Source organism: Aspergillus pseudoviridinutans, assembly GCF_018340605.1.
Source record: "Aspergillus pseudoviridinutans IFM 55266 DNA, scaffold_6, whole genome shotgun sequence".
In the NCBI taxonomy this organism is placed as follows: Eukaryota; Fungi; Ascomycota; class Eurotiomycetes; order Eurotiales; family Aspergillaceae; genus Aspergillus; species Aspergillus pseudoviridinutans.
In genome coordinates, this window is record NW_025091286.1 from 1887039 (window position 1) to 1904551 (window position 17513).

Genomic DNA, 17513 nt, shown 5'->3' on the forward strand with positions numbered 1-17513 from the left:
CGGACGGCAGCATTTTCCATGTGCCTGAGGTCCGTTTATTAGCGGAGTGTTAGATCCATGAGCCATTGATGCCCAGCCGTTGAGAAAACTCAACATAAGGAGACGGCTATTCTTTGTTCGGAAAATGGGGCTAGGCGTTGAGATAGGAGTAAAACACCTTTCGCATTTGAAGAGCTTGATGATATACGTATGGAATTGAGATCCGATAACATGGTTTTGATTTACTTCTGTTGCAATTACACTATACAATTGATCTGCTGCGCTGCATGGGAACTCGTGGCTTTCTTTCTGCAATGCATGATTTGACTGGACGCCTCTCCGACTGTTGATTTTCACATGGAAAATTCGAAATTTTATTACCATATCAGGAATAGCGGATTCGCGTTCTGCACGCTAAATTTCAGCCGAAACTCAATTGGCCTCGGACATTTGGTTATTCCGTGGCATGTGATCTGTACCTGACCTCCTTTTTAAGCGTCCAATCAAATCAGCCTCTGATCTGAACCCCCCTTCGTGCCATAAATGCCATGTCAGGCATCGACTCTCAGTGTTCATGACTGCGAAGTACCAAGGTCGGGGTATTAGGCCAATTCCGACTAGACGCCGGGATTGATGTAGTCTCAGAAGCCAGTAGTGACTGAATGTAATTGATTTCTGTCATCTTCTGTTAGTCCAGACACTAGAGCCTGGCTCTGTGAACAGCTTTCCGAGTTGTCTGCCCGGCACCACTCGAGACGGCGTCTGAGTGCCAGCAGAGATCAGACTCTGGGATACGATGTCCTCAGATGCTGGCAGAACGCGACGTTCGAAGGTCCAAGAGAATCATTACGCGCAATCTTGACATTGAGCTAGGCTATTTACAAACCGGCTATGTACTTTCCAACCAACCAATGCACATATCTAACCTGCCGCGTATGGGCTGCGTTTGCGCAGGATCTCCCCATACTTCCAGAGGAATATAGGTGCCGGTATACCCAGACCAATAGACACAAAGGCCAATAAACTGTTGCCCCATCCGTAGTGTAGAGCGTTGTACATGTATGGCGCAAATAGCGGAAAGGCAAATCCACATATGCAACGTAAGAAAGCCACCGCGGCTAGGGCGCTGGCAGCAAATCTCGTGTATGTATCCACCATGTAGGTCTGGATGCACTGGAAGGCAATGATGTTCCCAGCACCGAAGAGACAGGCACCAATGTTAGGAGCGATCCAGTGGCAGCGAAACTGAGCGGTCCAGCCATAAATAAAGAGACCAACCGGGGTGAGGAAAGCGCCCACAATCAGGAGAGGTACTCGAAATTCGGGCCTGCCGACGTTGTTGTTACGGGCTTTGAGCCGGCGGTAAATGCGGTCATTCAGTGGAGCGCATATCTGAGAGCCCAACCAGAATCCCAAGCCTAGGGAGATGTAGTTCAGACCACCAATGCCCGTAGATTCGTGGTAAACACCAGTCCACAGAGAGCTGAAGGTCGAAAGGACGAGGTACATCGTGCCATAAATGAAGGCCATGTACAGGGCCAGAACTTGAACGATAGGCTGGGTGGACAAGAGGCGGAACGGCCGCACAAGCGCAGTCTGCATTGTTTGAGAAAGGGTTTTGTTCTGTCGCTCAGTTTCGGTCTGGTACGTCGAATCACCCGTCTCCTTCCGGATCCGCTCTGCTCTCCGTTTCAGAATCTTGGGGGCGTATGTTTCACGGAGGAAGAATAACCCTGCAAATTGGATGACTCCGTCGGCGATGGAGGTGGCATAAAAGACCCAGCGCCAGGTGGTGTCTTGAGAGATGAAGCCACCGACTATAGGGCCGACAGCTGGACCAAGAAGCGGAGCAAGGCTGTAGATTGCAACACTTTTCCCGCGCTCTTCTGGTTTAAAACAGTCCGAAAGAACACCTCCACCAACCTAAAGGTTGTCAGTTTCTTTACTGGAAGATTTCTGTTGGCAAAGAGGACTCACAGCTAACGGGGCACTGCCTCCCAGGCCAGACAGAAATCGAAAAGCGATCATCTGCCCCTTAGTTTGCGAGACACCGCATGCGATGTTGAACACGAGATAGAACAAGTTGGCCAACTGCAGAACGATAACTCTTCCGTAAATCTCAGAAAGCGGCCCCAGAAACAGAGGTCCGACGGCATAGGCCAACACGAAAATGGAGAGAGTGAGCTGGGAAGAGACCTGGTCCTCGATATGGAAATCGCTTGCAATCGACGGCAACGCAGGGGCAACCATGGACGAAGACACTGGAGAGATAAAAGTGAAGAGGGAGACCGTGATAATAGCAGCCCATTTCTTATTGTTTGACCAATTCTTAGGGTTCTCAGGGTCATCGGGGCCATCCCATGTTACCTGTCGCGGCGTTATTAATGCCCTCGGACAGAATATCCTCGAGATGACGGCTTGAGCTTACCAGTTTAGGATCCCGTGATTTATCAGACTTGGCCGTTCGTGACTTTTCCAGCGCACTCTGATCACGAGCAGCCGCTTCCAAGTCAGTGTCACGTTCGTTCAAGATTCCTCCTCTAACTTCAAGCACGGGGGTCCCCTGCTTCTCGTCATGATCCTCTGCAGGTGAATCTACTGCATGGGCTTCAGGAGCGTTGTCATCGCTGTGGTAGACTGACTGATCATCCAGGTGCCTGCCAGAGTACACTCTGTCGAGATTTGCTCTCCTGGTTCTAGATTCCGACCTCGTCCTCGTTATAGATACAAGTCTCAAACTCCGCGAGCGTTGTGATTCTGTTGAACTTGTCCGTGACAGATGCTGACTGTCACTTGTGCTATTTAGCGATGTTGATCGCGACCTAGTATGTCCAGTCTCCTTTCCTCCATCTTGAGTCATGGCCAATCACTCCGTAAAAATGTCACGCGACTCTTGTAAATAGAGAGTACTTATGTATACCAAAGTTCCGGTAGGAGTAGACAAGAATAGCGATAGACCAGGCACAGTTGTATCAACATGACCACCGCAGAAGGCCCCAGAGGGACGCAAGCAGGAACAGAGCAGGTTTTGTATGGCGATCCCACCTGCAAGAAAGCGACAGCGGCGATAAAAGTTGCTTAAGACCGACAAGTGGAGAGAGGCCATGGCGGGTTTTTTACAGATAGCCCATCTTCATTGGAGAAGAAAAGCTTGACAGACACAGTGTCGCTGGTTTTGGCTCTCCACCGTCGGCTGAGGCCCAACAGGGGCTTTCCGTGAGCGGCCTGAGCCGTCATCGCCTCCATCGTGACCAGTCAAGTGTCATTGAATATGACGAAAACGTTTAGAAAAGAGGAGAAAATCGGCTTTTCGGCACCTCAGCCACGTGCTGGTGACTAATCTCCCGTTTTGACCGGTCACGTGCTGTCTTCTAAGAATATCTCAGGAACATTCCTCATGGCTGGAATTACATAATAATCAGTTGCATCGGGGAAATGAATCGTTACTTGGCGGTATGCGATGCCTTTATACTATCATACATCACTTGGCTTTAGAGAGTCCTCACACACCTCTCTAAGTACTCCTGTACACGCTTTACGTCCTCCAACGCCGCCACCATGCCAACATATCCATCAGGTCGAACGACAGCCAAAGCACCCCTCGTCTCGTCCACGCCGTAGATCTTGTACACATCGTCTAACTCGTAACCGTTGTAGAACCGCATCTCCGAGTGTTTCTTGAGTTCACTCGGCACGTCCTGCCACATGAATGTCTTACCCAAGCGAGGATGGATAACCACCTGCTCAATAATGTTTGGCGGGAATCGTGGAAGGACAGATGATCCTAGAGAGGTCAATACCTGGGCGGAAACCCCCTTGGGTTCCAGTAGATCCGAAGATGTGAGACAAAGAATGCGGAAGCGACCTGTCGACAGAAAGTCTGGGTATTGTCAGTGTTGGGCTGCAGAGGAACAGTGTGATGCTAGAACAACATACCGTCATGCAAGTGACGTCTGTTGCCGTCTGCATGGCGCGTGCAACGGACGTCAAGTAATCTTCTGCCTGGACGAAGGACACCGGACAGGTAATCTGTCCCGGTAATTGGGTTTTCTGCAACGTCATCCGAAGCCTTCTCCACCATTAGGCTGCCATGATACTCAATACCACAACCACTAGTGAATCCATTGCCCGTGCTAAAAACTTGGAGGAACTGTTCGTGGGTGAGCCCCTCGACTCCATCCTCTGACGCCCCAATCTTGCCGGAGAACATGGATGAGAATGCACGATCGAACTCGATGAGTTCTTGGGCGATTGTATGGCGCTCAGAGTGATATGTATCCACTATAGCATCGGCTTGTCCGGGGACCGCCGAACTAGGAGTGAGGCCATGGAGGGAATACACCAGTTTCCAGGCTAAATTGTACGAATCCATCATTGACACATTCATTCCTTGGCCAGCCTTGACCATCCTCGTCAGCAAATTATGTTGAAGGGCTTAGGATCGTCACGTACCTTTGGACTATGTGTATGACAAGCTTGAGGCAGATCGGACAATCAGCAAGCTTCTTCAAAACTGCTCAATGATCACGTACCATCTCCCACAATAAACACCCTATTGATTCCCTTCGAGTCTTTGACGGTGAAATTGTCCGTGACTCGCTGACCGATCTGGTACGCAGCCCACCAGTCGACTGCGCCCTCTTCCTTAGGTCGAATATAGTACGGCTTGAAGGCTTGTGCCGCATGCCGAAAAATCGATTCCTGGGTCACCTGGCTTCTGCGCGCGCGTGCATCTCCCTTGGACTGAGAAGTAGTCCCATTAACAGGCTTCTGATCCTCTTCAGGAGGTGTCTCTTCAGGTACTTGGACATAGAGCCGAGTCAGGTAATCGCCCGTCGCGATGCGCTCCCGCGGAATGACCATGACAGACCCGGCCGGTGAATGGATGGCGCACCGTCTTCGAATATCGGGGAAATCAGTGTCGATTACCAGATCGACTACGCCCCAGATATGGTCCATCGACTCGCCGACCAGCTTGAGTCCCATGCAGCGCCGGACTACCGAGTGGGCACCATCCGCGCCTACCAAGTGTTTGGAGCGTATTGTGCGACGGATGCCGTCCGTCTCGATCTGGGCCACGACTGGGAATTCCGCATCGCCTGCCTCGTCGATCCTGACGTCCACAAGCTTGGTATTCCGCTGCACGCCTCGTTTCGAATACCGAAGCAGATCTGTTTCGAGGATCCGCTCAATGCGACCCTGGTGGATAGTGACTTCATGTTGGAAGCGGGCCGGCACAGCCACGTCGGGAACGATCGAGGTCCTCTCAATCACCTTCTCCTTGTCAGGCGACGGATTCCAGAACGCAACCTCTTCCATGTGACAGCCATCGGTGAGGATCTCGTCCGCGAGCCCGAGAGATTTGAGGACTTCGAGCGTGCGGGGTTGCAGGCCGTCCGCCTGCCCCGATTTGAGCGTGCCTGGTTTTGCGTCTATACAGAGCAAAGAGTCATCGTTGAGGCCGTATCGTGCCAGAAGCAGGTGTAGCATCAGCCCTGCTGGACCAGCGCCGACAATGACGACTTCATATTTCTCGGCTCCTTCGGCACGCGTAAATCGCGGGGAAAGGCGGGGAAGTGGCGGGGCAAAGGAAGGCAGAACGCGCAGTTCACGCGACGAGGCAGCGTATTCAGTGAATACAGGCATATTCAATTGAAAAGTGCATTCAAGGTAAAAGATCTCAAAAATCGGGAAGATACTTGTAGGCAGGAATTGTATGGTGATTGCGACCGGACTATAAGCGCAAACAATCGGATAAGTAATAAATTTTCTTGCAAGTATGTACTGGAAAAACCCCTCGCGCACTCGCAGAGAAATCAATCTTGCAGTGATCCTTCACGATATTGCTGCACCAGATGCCATCATTGTTTTTGATATACATGTTCGGAAATACGGCGGATGCTTAAAGGCGGAGTGGACAGGGATAGCTTGAACGAATAGCCATGCAACACTGGGGAAGCTGCTGCTGACAAGATGATTACACGAAGCTCACCAATCCCTGATCGACCTCCGATCGGCTCAGGACTTTCTGATCCAGACTGTTGTGATCCACTCTTTAGACACTGGATCCTAGTGCGGGGCATTCGTTCGATGCTAAACTTACTAGCAGTATGCCTCCCAGTAAGTTAGACACACCAAACATTACAAAGAATGATAATTTCCAAGAAGCGTTTTCACAAGTATCAACCCCACAGGAAACTTTCAACCCTCTAACACATATCGAATCATCTAAAGCATACTAGGAATGACACTCGCCTCCTCCCGCGCCATCGCACGCTCAACCTGCTCCCTCGAAGCCATAAGCCAAGTCTCGCCCAGACCAGATCGTTGCCCCCTGCTCTCCTCCTCCCCCCAGAAAGCCTTGTATTCATCTTCCCAGAAATACAACGCATTCCCCTCATGAAAACCGCACAGGATCACGGCAGCGGGCTCGCCGTTGCAACATGCACACCCCTGATCTAGTCGAGGAGGGAGATGCACAGATCCATCTGCCATCCCCTTCTCGAGCTGCTCTTGACTAGAAACGTAGAGTGCTTCGATCACGGAATCGAGGGATATATGCAGGAGACGGGTTTTGAAGGATGCGTGTTCGCGGGTACATCGATCCGCGGCAAGGAGGTAGAGTCTGCCCAGGTCGTCAAGCTTTCCCGTTCCTTCGTAGGTAGGGTGCGCCACGAGGCGTTCGCCTGTTGCGGTGATGGAGGGGGTTAGTTCGGGGAGGAGGTGTGCCAAGCTTTGGATGGTGTCGTGGAGGGGTAAGGAGGAGAGTTCGTCGATGTGGATTTGCAGGGGGGATTGGCCTGAGCTGGTTCCCTCTGAAATCGAGGTTGAATGCATGGTTGCTGTTGAGATGAGTAAAGTGAACAGGCTCTTGTGAGGTCTACGTTAATTCTGATCACGGTTGTCGGTTACTGAAGATGAACGGAGATTTAGGTGTCTAGTCCTTCTCTTCAGTTTGCTGTAGCCTGATGGGCTTCAGGAGACACGTCACGCATCACGTGTGGACATTATAAACAGACAGACGTACTCCCATTCTACTGACTTCATGCTTTTTGACGAGAAGATGAATATAACATTCCAATACTATCATCACGTTTTGGCATATGCGTCTACCACTTTGAATCATCTTGGAAGCTGGAAGTTCTGTCCTATAAAGGGAACCTAATTGAAGGACTGCTTAAAACGCTAAACCCCAAGCTATTGATTACTATAGCCGAGGCGTCGATATCGCTGATCCGCGGTCCAAGATATCGGTTACTCGAGGCCATCCAGAGCATGCTGTATCAAGTCCCATCCCACACTCAGCAACACTCAATATCAGTAGCCTCGGATCGTCAACCCCTTCAACGGCAGTTGACCACTATTCTTGAGCCGGGACCCCGCATTCTATACAGTCCCAGTTTGTGGGGGAGAGAGTTTGTGCCAGGGGGAATCCCGATGTATTGAAAACCATGAATGATGCGTGTGGACGGAATAACGGATATCCCTTTATCTGGAAGCAGACATCATGGTGGGCTAGGGCAGGGTGAAGAGACCATTCTACTTGTGGAAAATGATTCCTTCGTCGAATGCATGCATCATCCCTCATACTTAGTTTCGGGGTATCTCCGGTTTCTCCGCCGTGGAACAGCGTCCGTGCGTTGGCAGGTGGCTTGTCCAGTCTTTGGGCGCTTACATTCCGCGGTCTGATATGTCAGTTGTACACAGGGGTGTATCTACGCGGGGTTTTCCGGTTGCGGTGCGGCATATCCAGGGTTCAGGGCAACGCGCGGGAGACAGCATTGCCAACATGCCGATTTGGCCGAAGTTGCGACTCATACGCTGCGATTGGAAATCACAGACGAGGTCCAGGATATAGTCCTTGCGGCTATGGAAGGCTTCCGCTTGTCCAGCTCACTAGCATTAGCAGGACATAGAGTGAGTCTCGGCCACTGAACAGCCGGTTCCTGTCAGTTCAGCTCACTGAAACAAACGCAGAGTCCTTCGGTTATGTCTGAATCCTTGCTTTCTACATATGGTCCCAAACGTCAGCATCACGAATGCTTCTGACCCCGCAAATGGAGTCCGGGTTTAACCACCAGGGGCTTGAGAGACGGGTGAAGGGGGAATCCCGAGACTGGAGCCCATATCCGCATCTGCAACCGAAAGTAGATGGCAGCGATGAAATCATGCTACCTTTGTCCGTTGAGCCCAGTTGAAGGACGGAAACGGTAGGAGACGTAGGAGCCTCATGGGCCAAAGCGAATAACTAATCCTCCCCGATACTAGATTCGCTTGAGCGGCTGCTGGCGTCCCAACGGGGAGGAACAGGGGTTGCGTAGCTTTGTTGTCCATGGAGGAGTCCAGAACAGCAGTTGGGAAAAGCGAGCAGGGGATGAGCGGTTCGGAAAGGCAGGGCTCCCCGCTCTTTGGTCTGGTTCGAGTGTTCTCAAATTGGTCGTGTATCCTGGTTTGTTGGTTATATAGTGTGCATGCTCGCAGCTTTATATCGGGCGCCTAACCAGGCTATTCGTGTAACCTGCTCTCAGAATACAGCATCTTGCCTTGATTGTTCCTCTTACATACCTTTCTAATAAATCCCCTCCTGTTCTTATAAACAATATGAGACGTCTATTCTTTGGCAGCAGTTCCAAGAGCCAAGAGGCACGACCTGTTGAGGATAAGTGGATCGTAGAAGAGCGTTCCATCGACGAAGCCCGTCCCCTGAGGGTCGTTATCATTGGATCAGGCATTTCTGGAATCATCGCTTCCATTCGCTTCAGACAACGGATCCCCAACGTGGATCTTTGTGTGTATGAAAAGAATGAAGATATTGGAGGCACATGGCTCGAGAACAGATATCCCGGTTGTGCATGTGGTGAGACTTTCCTTCTTCCTGCGAGGATTGTCTCGCGTCAATGACGACCGACGCTTACGATGTTCGCAGACATCCCAGCCCATACGTATCAAGCTACCTTTGAGCCAAACAAAGAATGGTCGACATTCTATGCTGCCGCTCCGGAGATCCACGCGTACTGGAAACGGGTGGCTGAAAGGTACGGTTGCATGGAGTACGTCAAGTTGAAGCAGCGAGTCGTTGAAGCTGTCTGGGACGACTTGAGGAGCAAGTGGCAATTGAAGGTCGATCTCCGTATCTCATCCATCGACAGTCAGTGCTGACATTGAACGCAGGTTCAAGACATTCAGACAGACACGGTGTACTCGGACGAATGCAATATAATGATCTCCGCAACTGGTGCATTGAACTCGTGGAAGTGGCCAGATATCCCAGGCTTGCACGACTTCAAAGGCAAACTGCAGCATAGTGCTCGTTGGGATGAGAGCTATGATTATACCGTGAGTGGGCCTTGGAGTATTTAGAAAATGCGAGCTGACCCTCTAGCTAGGGCAAAAGAGCCGCGGTGATAGGAAATGGATCAAGTGGCATCCAGATCGTTCCTGGCATGCTGCCAAAGGTAGCCCATATCGACCACTACATTAGGGGGCGTACTTGGCTTTCCCCAACCTTTGCCCGCCAACATGTGGATAAAAGAGGTGGAGCTGAACTGGAGAACTGTTTGTCAACTCATCCAGTCATACAGGCAAAATACACTGACCTCGTTGGAATAGTCTCGTTTACTCCAGAAGAGATTGAAACATTCAAGAAGGACCACAGCGCCTACCAAAAGTTCCGCAAAGGTGAGAGCTTCTCGTTAAAGATACCGTGATCATCGGTACTAATTGTATAGCAGAAATCGAACTCCAGCTGCAATCAGTCCATGGTGTGACGCTACTTGGCACAGCTGAACAGATCGGCGCGAGAGAGGTCTTCTTACAGAATATGAAGCGCCGACTCTCAAGAAAACCTGAGCTATGCGAGGACTTGATCCCCTCATTTCCTCCTGTTTGCCGACGGCTCACTCCAGGCCCGGGCTATCTTGAAGCGTTGACAGATGACAAAGTGGACATCATCACAAGTAATATCGTCAAAGTCGATGCAGAGGGGATCATCACAGCAGACGGACAACATCATCCCACGGATGTGCTTGTCTGCGCAACTGGATTCGACACCACATTCACTCCGAGATTCCCAATCATCGGACGCAACGGTGTCACTCTAGCCGACCGCTGGCAGAAGACACCAGAGACTTATCTCTCCTTGGCAGTTGATGGATTCCCAAACTATTTTGTCTGCTTGGGGCCGAACGCGGCACTCGGCGAGGGTAACCTGTTGCTTCTGATTGAGAAGGAGATTGATTACTTCACACTCTGCGCACAGAAGATGCAGCGTGATAACATCCGAGCGATGAGTGTGAGAAAGGAAGCGGTAGAAATGTTTACTCGCCACTGTGACCAGTACTTCTCAAGAACAGTGTTTAGCGAGAAATGCCGTAGCTGGTACAAGGGAGGGACCGAGGATGGCAGAGTTACTGCATTATGGCCCGGTAAGCACTCTTGGTGTGAGCAAGTGCCGTATTTCGCATCACTAACAAGTCTCAGGTTCCTCGCTTCATTCAATGAAAGCTCTGGCGTATCCTCGTTGGGAGGATTACACCTACGACTATGTCAATGACAATCCGAACGGCTGGCTCGGAGACGGCTGGACGGAGAACGAAAAGTTGAAGACGATCAACGTGGATTATCTGAACGATGACGAAGTTGATTTTCCAACAAATGTCATTGCGCTACCTAATTAATGAACATGGTCATCCTAGCAGTGACACTACTAATATTGGAAATGCTGACTTGAGACATTATCTGCGAGAATCCATATTTCCCTACCAAGTGTCAGTAGTAGTCTGCGTGTGGTGATGTACTCGCAAATCTAGGATTTCATACATACCTAGGTACCTCAGCGTAGTGGTGTATTGTCCTAACAGACAAGCAATAACGCCAACTTAGTAGTGTTTGAACTAAGCTCAGAAAGGCAATCGGTGTACCAGAAAGTGAGGAGAACCCGCCGGGAAAGACAATTGGCGGTTTCCGAACGAGCGACTCGGGTTACTCTCTGAGATTACCTCACGTACTGTTTCAGCAGCGATTGGGTCAGGTTTGCGGGGGATCACCTACCTGTATCTCGGGTGTTCTGTATTCTGTACTGTCATGAGTTTACGTACGGTTAGAACCGGGTTAAGATTGTCATGGTACATACGGAGGAGTAAGAGGTAAGTTCACTGGTTACTTGCTTAGGAGGGGAAAATGAAGTATCTACGTAGGTATTCGGCTAGCGACAAAGTTTCTTCAAGGGGAATTGGAGACTGGGAAGTGAGCACTTTTGTCAGTACTTCTAATGTTCCTACTGCTGCAGATAATCCTCATCTTTTTTTAACAGTTCCGGCCACTATTTGCCTATCTTAGTCCCGCGCAGGAATGAGCGCATCATAGTTCTGTCTTCTGCGGTTGATCTCCTGTAACTCCGCCTCCTCCTTCCCCTCCAATTTCCCTCCACTCTCCCTTTACCCCAGACTTCCTCCCCATCCCTTGAGCTTCTCCCCGATGCGCGCCAACGCTTCTTCTCCATTATGAAGCCTGATACCGACAAACATTTTCGCTGCACCATCTGTCAGCGAGGCTTTACGCGCATTGATCATCTGAAAAGACATCATCTTCGCCGTATGTGGTTTTGCCTCCCGTCCAGCTCTCCCTTGCCGCTCCGATCGTAGGAATCTCGCTACGAAACTCATGGCCTGAACTCAGATTGATTGACTGACTCGCTGGAATAACTTCTTAGATTCCGGGATCAAACCTTACTCTTGTATCTTCTGCAATGACTCCTTCGCTCGTTGGTACGCTGTTGCTTTTTGTGATTCTCTAACAAAAAGAGATGTGCCAGTTGCGCCTCGTTGCTTGGCACGTTTCTTTTGCTGTTCTGCTCACCGCGCCTTGACGCTAACATTTGCCCTTAATCATGTTGCAGCGACAACCTTCGTGACCACTACTCAGATTGTCCTAAAAGGGGGGATCGGCAGATCCCTGATACGGGACAGCGAGGGAGAAGACGACATGCTTGCCAATCGGTAATTCGACATTGCTGCTAATTGCGTGGAATGGCCGCTAATCGTCCCTTCGCCTTTAGTGCACGTCGATGAAACTGCGGTGCGACGGATTAAATCCCTGCAGCTCTTGTCAGAAACGAGGAATCGAATGCAACAACGAGCGAAAAAAGCAAGTCTTGAACCGAGGGACTGATTCAGGTATGGCCTGTCTCTTCATTCACACGTCGCGTCGTTGACTTTCCCAACTGGGCAGACGCTTTGACAGAGAAGCGCGAAGACTACGAACAATCGTCAGATCGTGGATCGATCAAATTTCTTCTCAATGGCGGTACCGATAGTTTCACGCAGCAATTCCTCCTTCCTCCGCGCAGCGATCGAACACGCAGCCTCGAATATCACAACAAGAAAAGTCTCGAAGAAGCGGGGAGTTCCATTCTCGGTTATGAGTTGAAAGATGACCAGACAGATTATGCACCGACATTCATCGAGTCCGACGCTGCTACCCTGTCCTTTTTCCAAGACACTTTCATTGACTTCTTCAACGGCCCCTTTGGCGATCCTCACAAGCTACTGGACGACTCGTACGCGGGGCAGGTTGCTTACCATGCTGTCGTCCCGCCCGGACAGGATCCCAACCTGACACTAGCAGGGCAAGTGAGCTACGAACCTGAACGGCCCTTCGCCACCGGAATGATACAATCTATCCTCGCGAGGGCCTGGTCCGTGCCCCTTGACGCAAAGGCTCAACAGGAGTTGTCGACAAATCTTAATTTCCTTCTGACGACAAGCCGTATTCGCAAATTTGTGGCAATGTACTTTAAGTACTGGCAACCGAGCTGTGCGATGCTTCATCGCACGTCGTTCGATCCTGAAGTTGTGTCATTACCGCTACTGACGGCTGTCACTTTCATGGGCGCCATGTACTCCAATGACGAGAGGGAAGCATATATTGCGAAGCGAGTGCTGGATTTCGCCGAGCTCTTCATTTTCTCCAGCGAGGTTTATGCGTCCGAGATCGAGATCAGCTCGATGTTTTGTGGGAATCGATGTCTGGACGACGAGCCCAACGACTGGGTTCAATTCCAGAACTTCCAAGCCGGGTTCATTATTGTCGTTGTGCAATACTGGGCTGGAAGTCGTGTATCACGCAATCGAGTAATGGAGAACAGATTCAGCGAAGTCGTCAAGGTGGGTTTGATAGTGCAAGCTCCGCAAGTTCTGGCTGCTAACTTGTCTGAGCAGGTCGCTCGTCGAATCGGACTCATGAAATGCCGTCATATGCCCCATGATCGGACGGACGAGTACTCGTGGATCCAGAAGGAATGCCGTATTCGGTATGTCTATGGTCATTCCATGTTTGTGTTCAAAGACTTACAGAACGCCTGCAGCACCATGAACATCATATCACTCCTCGACTGTGCTTTCTCGTTTTATTCAAACTACCCCTGCCGTATATCCCACACAGAAGTAGAATGGGACTTTCCGTGCCAAGAGGCAGTCTTCGACTCGCAGCATCCCTTTGTGGAGCCGAATTTCCGATTCTCGCGGGATATTCCCATATGCAAAGCCTTTGAGAATTTGTTCGACAACACGGCCAACGAGGATGGTTCACAAGTCCATGTTCCAGATCATATTGCGGATATGACCGTCCTCGATATGTTTATTCTCATTCATTGTATGTCCACCGTATCCCTTGCTCAAATGACGACGAACTCACACGTCTCTAGTGCTGTATGCCTTCATAAATACACACATGACCCTCCTGGCTCCCTTGGTACGCAAAGCACAACTGCCCAATTCAAAAATACCACACGGGCCTTCGACGCCCACAAAAACCCCTGGAGATGCCATTCCGGAAGACTTCACATTAGCCGCTATCCGAACAGCACTGTCACGATGGCGCGATCATTGGTTGGCGCTGCGAAATACAGTCTCCAGCCACGAGTGGGCGTCCATGGGCTTCTACAAGAACGGCTACAACTTCTGGCTTGTGTCACAGCTCCTCATCACGAAGAAAAAGAGTGTCGATGTGGTGATGCAGATGGAGGTGAAGTGCGAGGATAAGCTGGAGAAGCTCAAGGTGCTGCTCCAGGATGAGAGCGACTGACTAGGATAAACGGGAATAACGACATATATACCGGTGTTATTTGGTATTCGGCGTTGGTAACGGGCCGGCTTTACGATAATGAATCGATGTATAATTAGGGGCAGCGGGCGTTAGGTCCACCCATTAGAAATCAACCTTCAGGTCTAGCAAAATAGCTACGACCTCTTCTTCACGACCCCATCATCCTTCTCCGCGTAATCTACTACGCATATCCCAGCTTCCAGAACATCTCAATATTCGTCCCCGTATCTTCATCGACATACGCCGGCGGCTCCGCAAACGTCACCTCCTCCCCATGCAATTCCAGCACTTTCCCCGTCAACGAAGAGTCATTAACAAGCTGCGCAACCGCCCTCGTAGCAGTTGACATGGGCGTAAGAATCATGGATCTGAACAACGCAGAATCCGGCGCAATATTCGTCTCTACTTCAATCAGCTAACACCCTACATACCCCTCCTGAACCTCTCAAGGAAATCGAGTAGACTAACCAATAACAGCCGGCGCCAGCGCATTAATCTGGATCTGCTCTCGCTCCAGGGACCGCGCAAGCGAGCGCACCAGGCCGATCACGCCGCTCTTCGTCGCCGCGTACAGCGGCGCAATCGGGAACGGGTAGATCCCCGCGTTTGACGCCGTGCAGATGATGCTTCCCTTCGAGAGGCCTATCTCTGATCCTCTTGGCGGGTTTTTCACCATATAATGCGCGGCTAGCTTGACCGCTGGCACTCAGTGTTAGCACTTCCTGGAAAGTGAAGGGGGAGGGGAAAGGGGAGAGGTACAGTATATCACGCCGACAAGGTTAACATCCAACGTCCTCAGCTCCGGTTTCGAAGGCTTCGCGTCGTGGATGTTGGCCAGTAGGTCTCCCTTCTGTGTTATGCCGGCGTTCGCGAAGACGATATCGATGTGTCCTTGCTGGGCGACTACCTCCTCAAAGGCCGCTGCTTGGCTTTCCCAGGAGGAGACGTCGCATTGCGAGAAGGACAGGCTTGCGGAGGGGAACTCGGTGCGTAGCTGGTTGAGGATCGCGGTGCCGTCGGTTACGTCGAGGACGGTGATGTGGGTGTTTGGTTTGGGGGCAAAGTAGCGGGTGATGCCCAGGCCGATGCCTGAGGCGCCTCCTGTTCAGTCTTTCGGTGTTAGATCTACTATCATTGGAAAGAAGTTGTGGGTATGGGAGGGACGGACGGACCGGTTACGATGATGCTTGTGCTTCTTTTCGAGGCCATGGTAGACGTGCTGTTTCCGATGTCCAGACTTGTTCTTTGTAACGGCCTTGTTGATATACTAATGCCAATACATGTACGAGCTCTGTAATCTTTCCTCACGTTCCATTGTACAGGCTACAGCGGAATTGTGCCGAACCCCGCATATACTAGTCTACTGTGTTGCTCCACCCTGCGTGGGGATGGGGTTTTCCCGATTGCTTATTGCTAATAGCTGACTGAGCTTCTGGCTTTCGGTCCGTATATGATGGAGTCATATTTCGGACTGAATGAGCAGGCAACCTCTTTACGTCATTGTAGATTGGCAATAACCAATAGTCCTATTATGAGACACTATCTCGGTCTAAATCAGATATTTACATTATCCCGTCACAGCGGAGCATCTATGCGCAGTTGACATTCAGAAGGCTCTTGTCAACCTAGTAAATGCGGTTAGCTTGTCCCCTACGCTGTCTAAATGCAGACTTACATTGGTGCAAACAAATTCATCTGTTCCCTTGGGACTCTTCACGTTGATGTTCTCAACGTAGATGTTGGAGCAAACCTGGAAGCATTAGAACCGCTGCTTTCGTAACATATAGTGTCGCACTTACATTCGGACTGGAGCAGACAATTGTGCCGACGTCGGGGTTGCGCTTGCCGGATGTTGTTCCCTGGAAATTCTTGAAGTGGATGTCTGAGATGGTGAGGTTGCTCTGTAGATTTGGTCAGTTAAACACGAATCGCGTACGAACTAGAAGGGACGTACAGGGTACTGGTTGCACAGAGTCAAGTTACTCTGTCCGTAGCACTGGGTCACCTCAATAGCCCAGTCGACGTTCTCAATGTACATCTGGTTGTACGTGATGTTCTTCACCGACCCCAGGCCACCGCCGCCCTGTAGGTCCTCAGACAGGGCGGACGACACACCGGGCCACACCTTGATACGAGCACCATCCTAGCAAGAATCGTCAGCTATTGAGCAACTCCGGTGGGCGCGTGATATTCCTACCGATGCATTGAACATGGAGATGTTGTAGACGAGGACATTCTGCACAATGTCAACCTCGCCCTTGTATTGACCAAGAGAGCCGACGGAGATGCCGTGAGAGCCGTTGCAGTGGAGGTTCTGGACGAGGATGTTGGTACTGTTGGGCTTGAAGGACACGCAATCTGCATGTTCTGTCAGTTTATTTCCTTGAGGTTGGGTGTAAGCAGATATACCATCGCCATTGTTGATGACAGAGTTTTGGATGACAATGTTATTCGAGCGGTAGGTATCCCTGTCGCGAGGGTCAGAATAGAGATGATTTTCCCGGAGCAGACGGGTCTCACCATCCGTCAGTGTTCTTAGCCACGTTCTTGCTGCTGCTGTATCCGGAGATATCGATGCCGTCGAAGACCACATCTGAAGAATTGGCCACAAAGTGGTACCACTGGGGCGAGTAGCGGAGCTTCAGAGGCCCAATTGTTCCTCCCTTCAGTCCAATAACACCGAACAGTATAGGACGCAGGATGAGCGCATCCTTTGCGTAGAGATCGTACCAGACCTGTCCGTTGCCGTCAAAGGTACCGCCACCATAGACGTTGACGTCCTCACCACCAAGCTGGAAGAAGGTCGTAGCATTCTGGAAGCCGTGCTTGAAGGCATAGGCTTGCCAGTAGTCGGTGTCATTGGTAAACTGAATCTTCCCAAGCACCTCTGTTCATTCACGTAAGCATGCAATGGTCGATTTTGAACTCGACAGTATGGATTCTTACCCAGGTCAATGTTCTTAAGGAATGTCAAGTCCAAGGCGGTACCCACAGTGTACACCTTGTTGGCATCAAAGACAACCTTGCCACCATTGTTGCATTTATGCAATGCTTGCACGATGTTCTTGGAGTCGTCGCTACCATTGCCGTTGCTGACAACATGGCATGTTTTTGTCCGAGGCACACTGGACGGTAGAGGCTGGAATGGGTGATTGGGCTTGCATGCATCGTTTCTCGAGCGAGTGAAACCTTCAACGGAAGGACTCAAGGAGAGCAACAGGCTCACGCCCTGGACAAGACTGAACGAGAACTTCATGGCGCTTGACAAGTATGTAACCTCAAGAAAGGTGGGCACTTCCTGAGAAGATCGCTGAACGAGAGAAGACTGTGGGTCACAGGGGTGATGTTTATATATGAGTTGGATTCATCCTCGATCTAAATTAACTCAAGCTGCATATCCCCAGCATTAACTAGTATAGACATTTTGTGGA

The 17513-nt window shown here is 50.6% G+C and overlaps 7 protein-coding genes across 7 annotated transcripts; 2 read left to right on the forward strand and 5 right to left on the reverse strand.

Moving 5' to 3' along the window:
- Nucleotides 1-900: 900 nt before the first annotated feature.
- Nucleotides 901-4387, reverse strand: Asppvi_009080 (uncharacterized protein; the record flags this gene model as incomplete). Its single annotated transcript, XM_043304941.1, has 5 exons — nucleotides 901-1902; nucleotides 1957-2346; nucleotides 2408-2636; nucleotides 3490-3859; nucleotides 3916-4387. The coding sequence occupies 5 exons, from the start codon at nucleotides 4385-4387 to the stop codon at nucleotides 901-903; spliced, it is 2463 nt and encodes an 820-aa protein (XP_043160876.1).
- Nucleotides 4388-4503: 116 nt separating this feature from the next.
- Asppvi_009081 (putative phenol monooxygenase) lies at nucleotides 4504-5625 on the reverse strand (the record flags this gene model as incomplete). The annotated part of the gene is made up of 1 exon (XM_043304942.1): nucleotides 4504-5625. The coding sequence occupies one exon, from the start codon at nucleotides 5623-5625 to the stop codon at nucleotides 4504-4506; it is 1122 nt and encodes a 373-aa protein (XP_043160877.1).
- A 582-nt stretch (nucleotides 5626-6207) lies between these two features.
- On the reverse strand, nucleotides 6208-6816 carry Asppvi_009082 (uncharacterized protein; the record flags this gene model as incomplete). The annotated part of the gene is made up of 1 exon (XM_043304943.1): nucleotides 6208-6816. The coding sequence occupies one exon, from the start codon at nucleotides 6814-6816 to the stop codon at nucleotides 6208-6210; it is 609 nt and encodes a 202-aa protein (XP_043160878.1).
- Nucleotides 6817-8580: 1764 nt separating this feature from the next.
- On the forward strand, nucleotides 8581-10655 carry Asppvi_009083 (flavin-containing monooxygenase; the record flags this gene model as incomplete). Its single annotated transcript, XM_043304944.1, has 7 exons — nucleotides 8581-8836; nucleotides 8906-9099; nucleotides 9151-9315; nucleotides 9366-9534; nucleotides 9589-9657; nucleotides 9711-10403; nucleotides 10459-10655. The coding sequence occupies 7 exons, from the start codon at nucleotides 8581-8583 to the stop codon at nucleotides 10653-10655; spliced, it is 1743 nt and encodes a 580-aa protein (XP_043160879.1).
- Nucleotides 10656-11725: 1070 nt separating this feature from the next.
- Nucleotides 11726-14061, forward strand: Asppvi_009084 (fungal specific transcription factor domain-containing protein; the record flags this gene model as incomplete). Its single annotated transcript, XM_043304945.1, has 7 exons — nucleotides 11726-11744; nucleotides 11876-11975; nucleotides 12079-12152; nucleotides 12208-13142; nucleotides 13197-13288; nucleotides 13343-13629; nucleotides 13682-14061. 7 exons carry the CDS (start codon nucleotides 11726-11728, stop codon nucleotides 14059-14061), a joined length of 1887 nt encoding a protein of 628 aa, XP_043160880.1.
- A 202-nt stretch (nucleotides 14062-14263) lies between these two features.
- Nucleotides 14264-15291, reverse strand: Asppvi_009085 (putative short chain dehydrogenase/reductase; the record flags this gene model as incomplete). Its single annotated transcript, XM_043304946.1, has 4 exons — nucleotides 14264-14484; nucleotides 14551-14781; nucleotides 14842-15183; nucleotides 15255-15291. The coding sequence occupies 4 exons, from the start codon at nucleotides 15289-15291 to the stop codon at nucleotides 14264-14266; spliced, it is 831 nt and encodes a 276-aa protein (XP_043160881.1).
- Nucleotides 15292-15671: 380 nt separating this feature from the next.
- Asppvi_009086 (putative extracellular exo-polygalacturonase) lies at nucleotides 15672-17338 on the reverse strand (the record flags this gene model as incomplete). Its single annotated transcript, XM_043304947.1, has 7 exons — nucleotides 15672-15707; nucleotides 15758-15832; nucleotides 15882-15983; nucleotides 16037-16225; nucleotides 16280-16550; nucleotides 16603-16969; nucleotides 17029-17338. 7 exons carry the CDS (start codon nucleotides 17336-17338, stop codon nucleotides 15672-15674), a joined length of 1350 nt encoding a protein of 449 aa, XP_043160882.1.
- Between the last annotated feature and the right edge of the window lie 175 nt (nucleotides 17339-17513).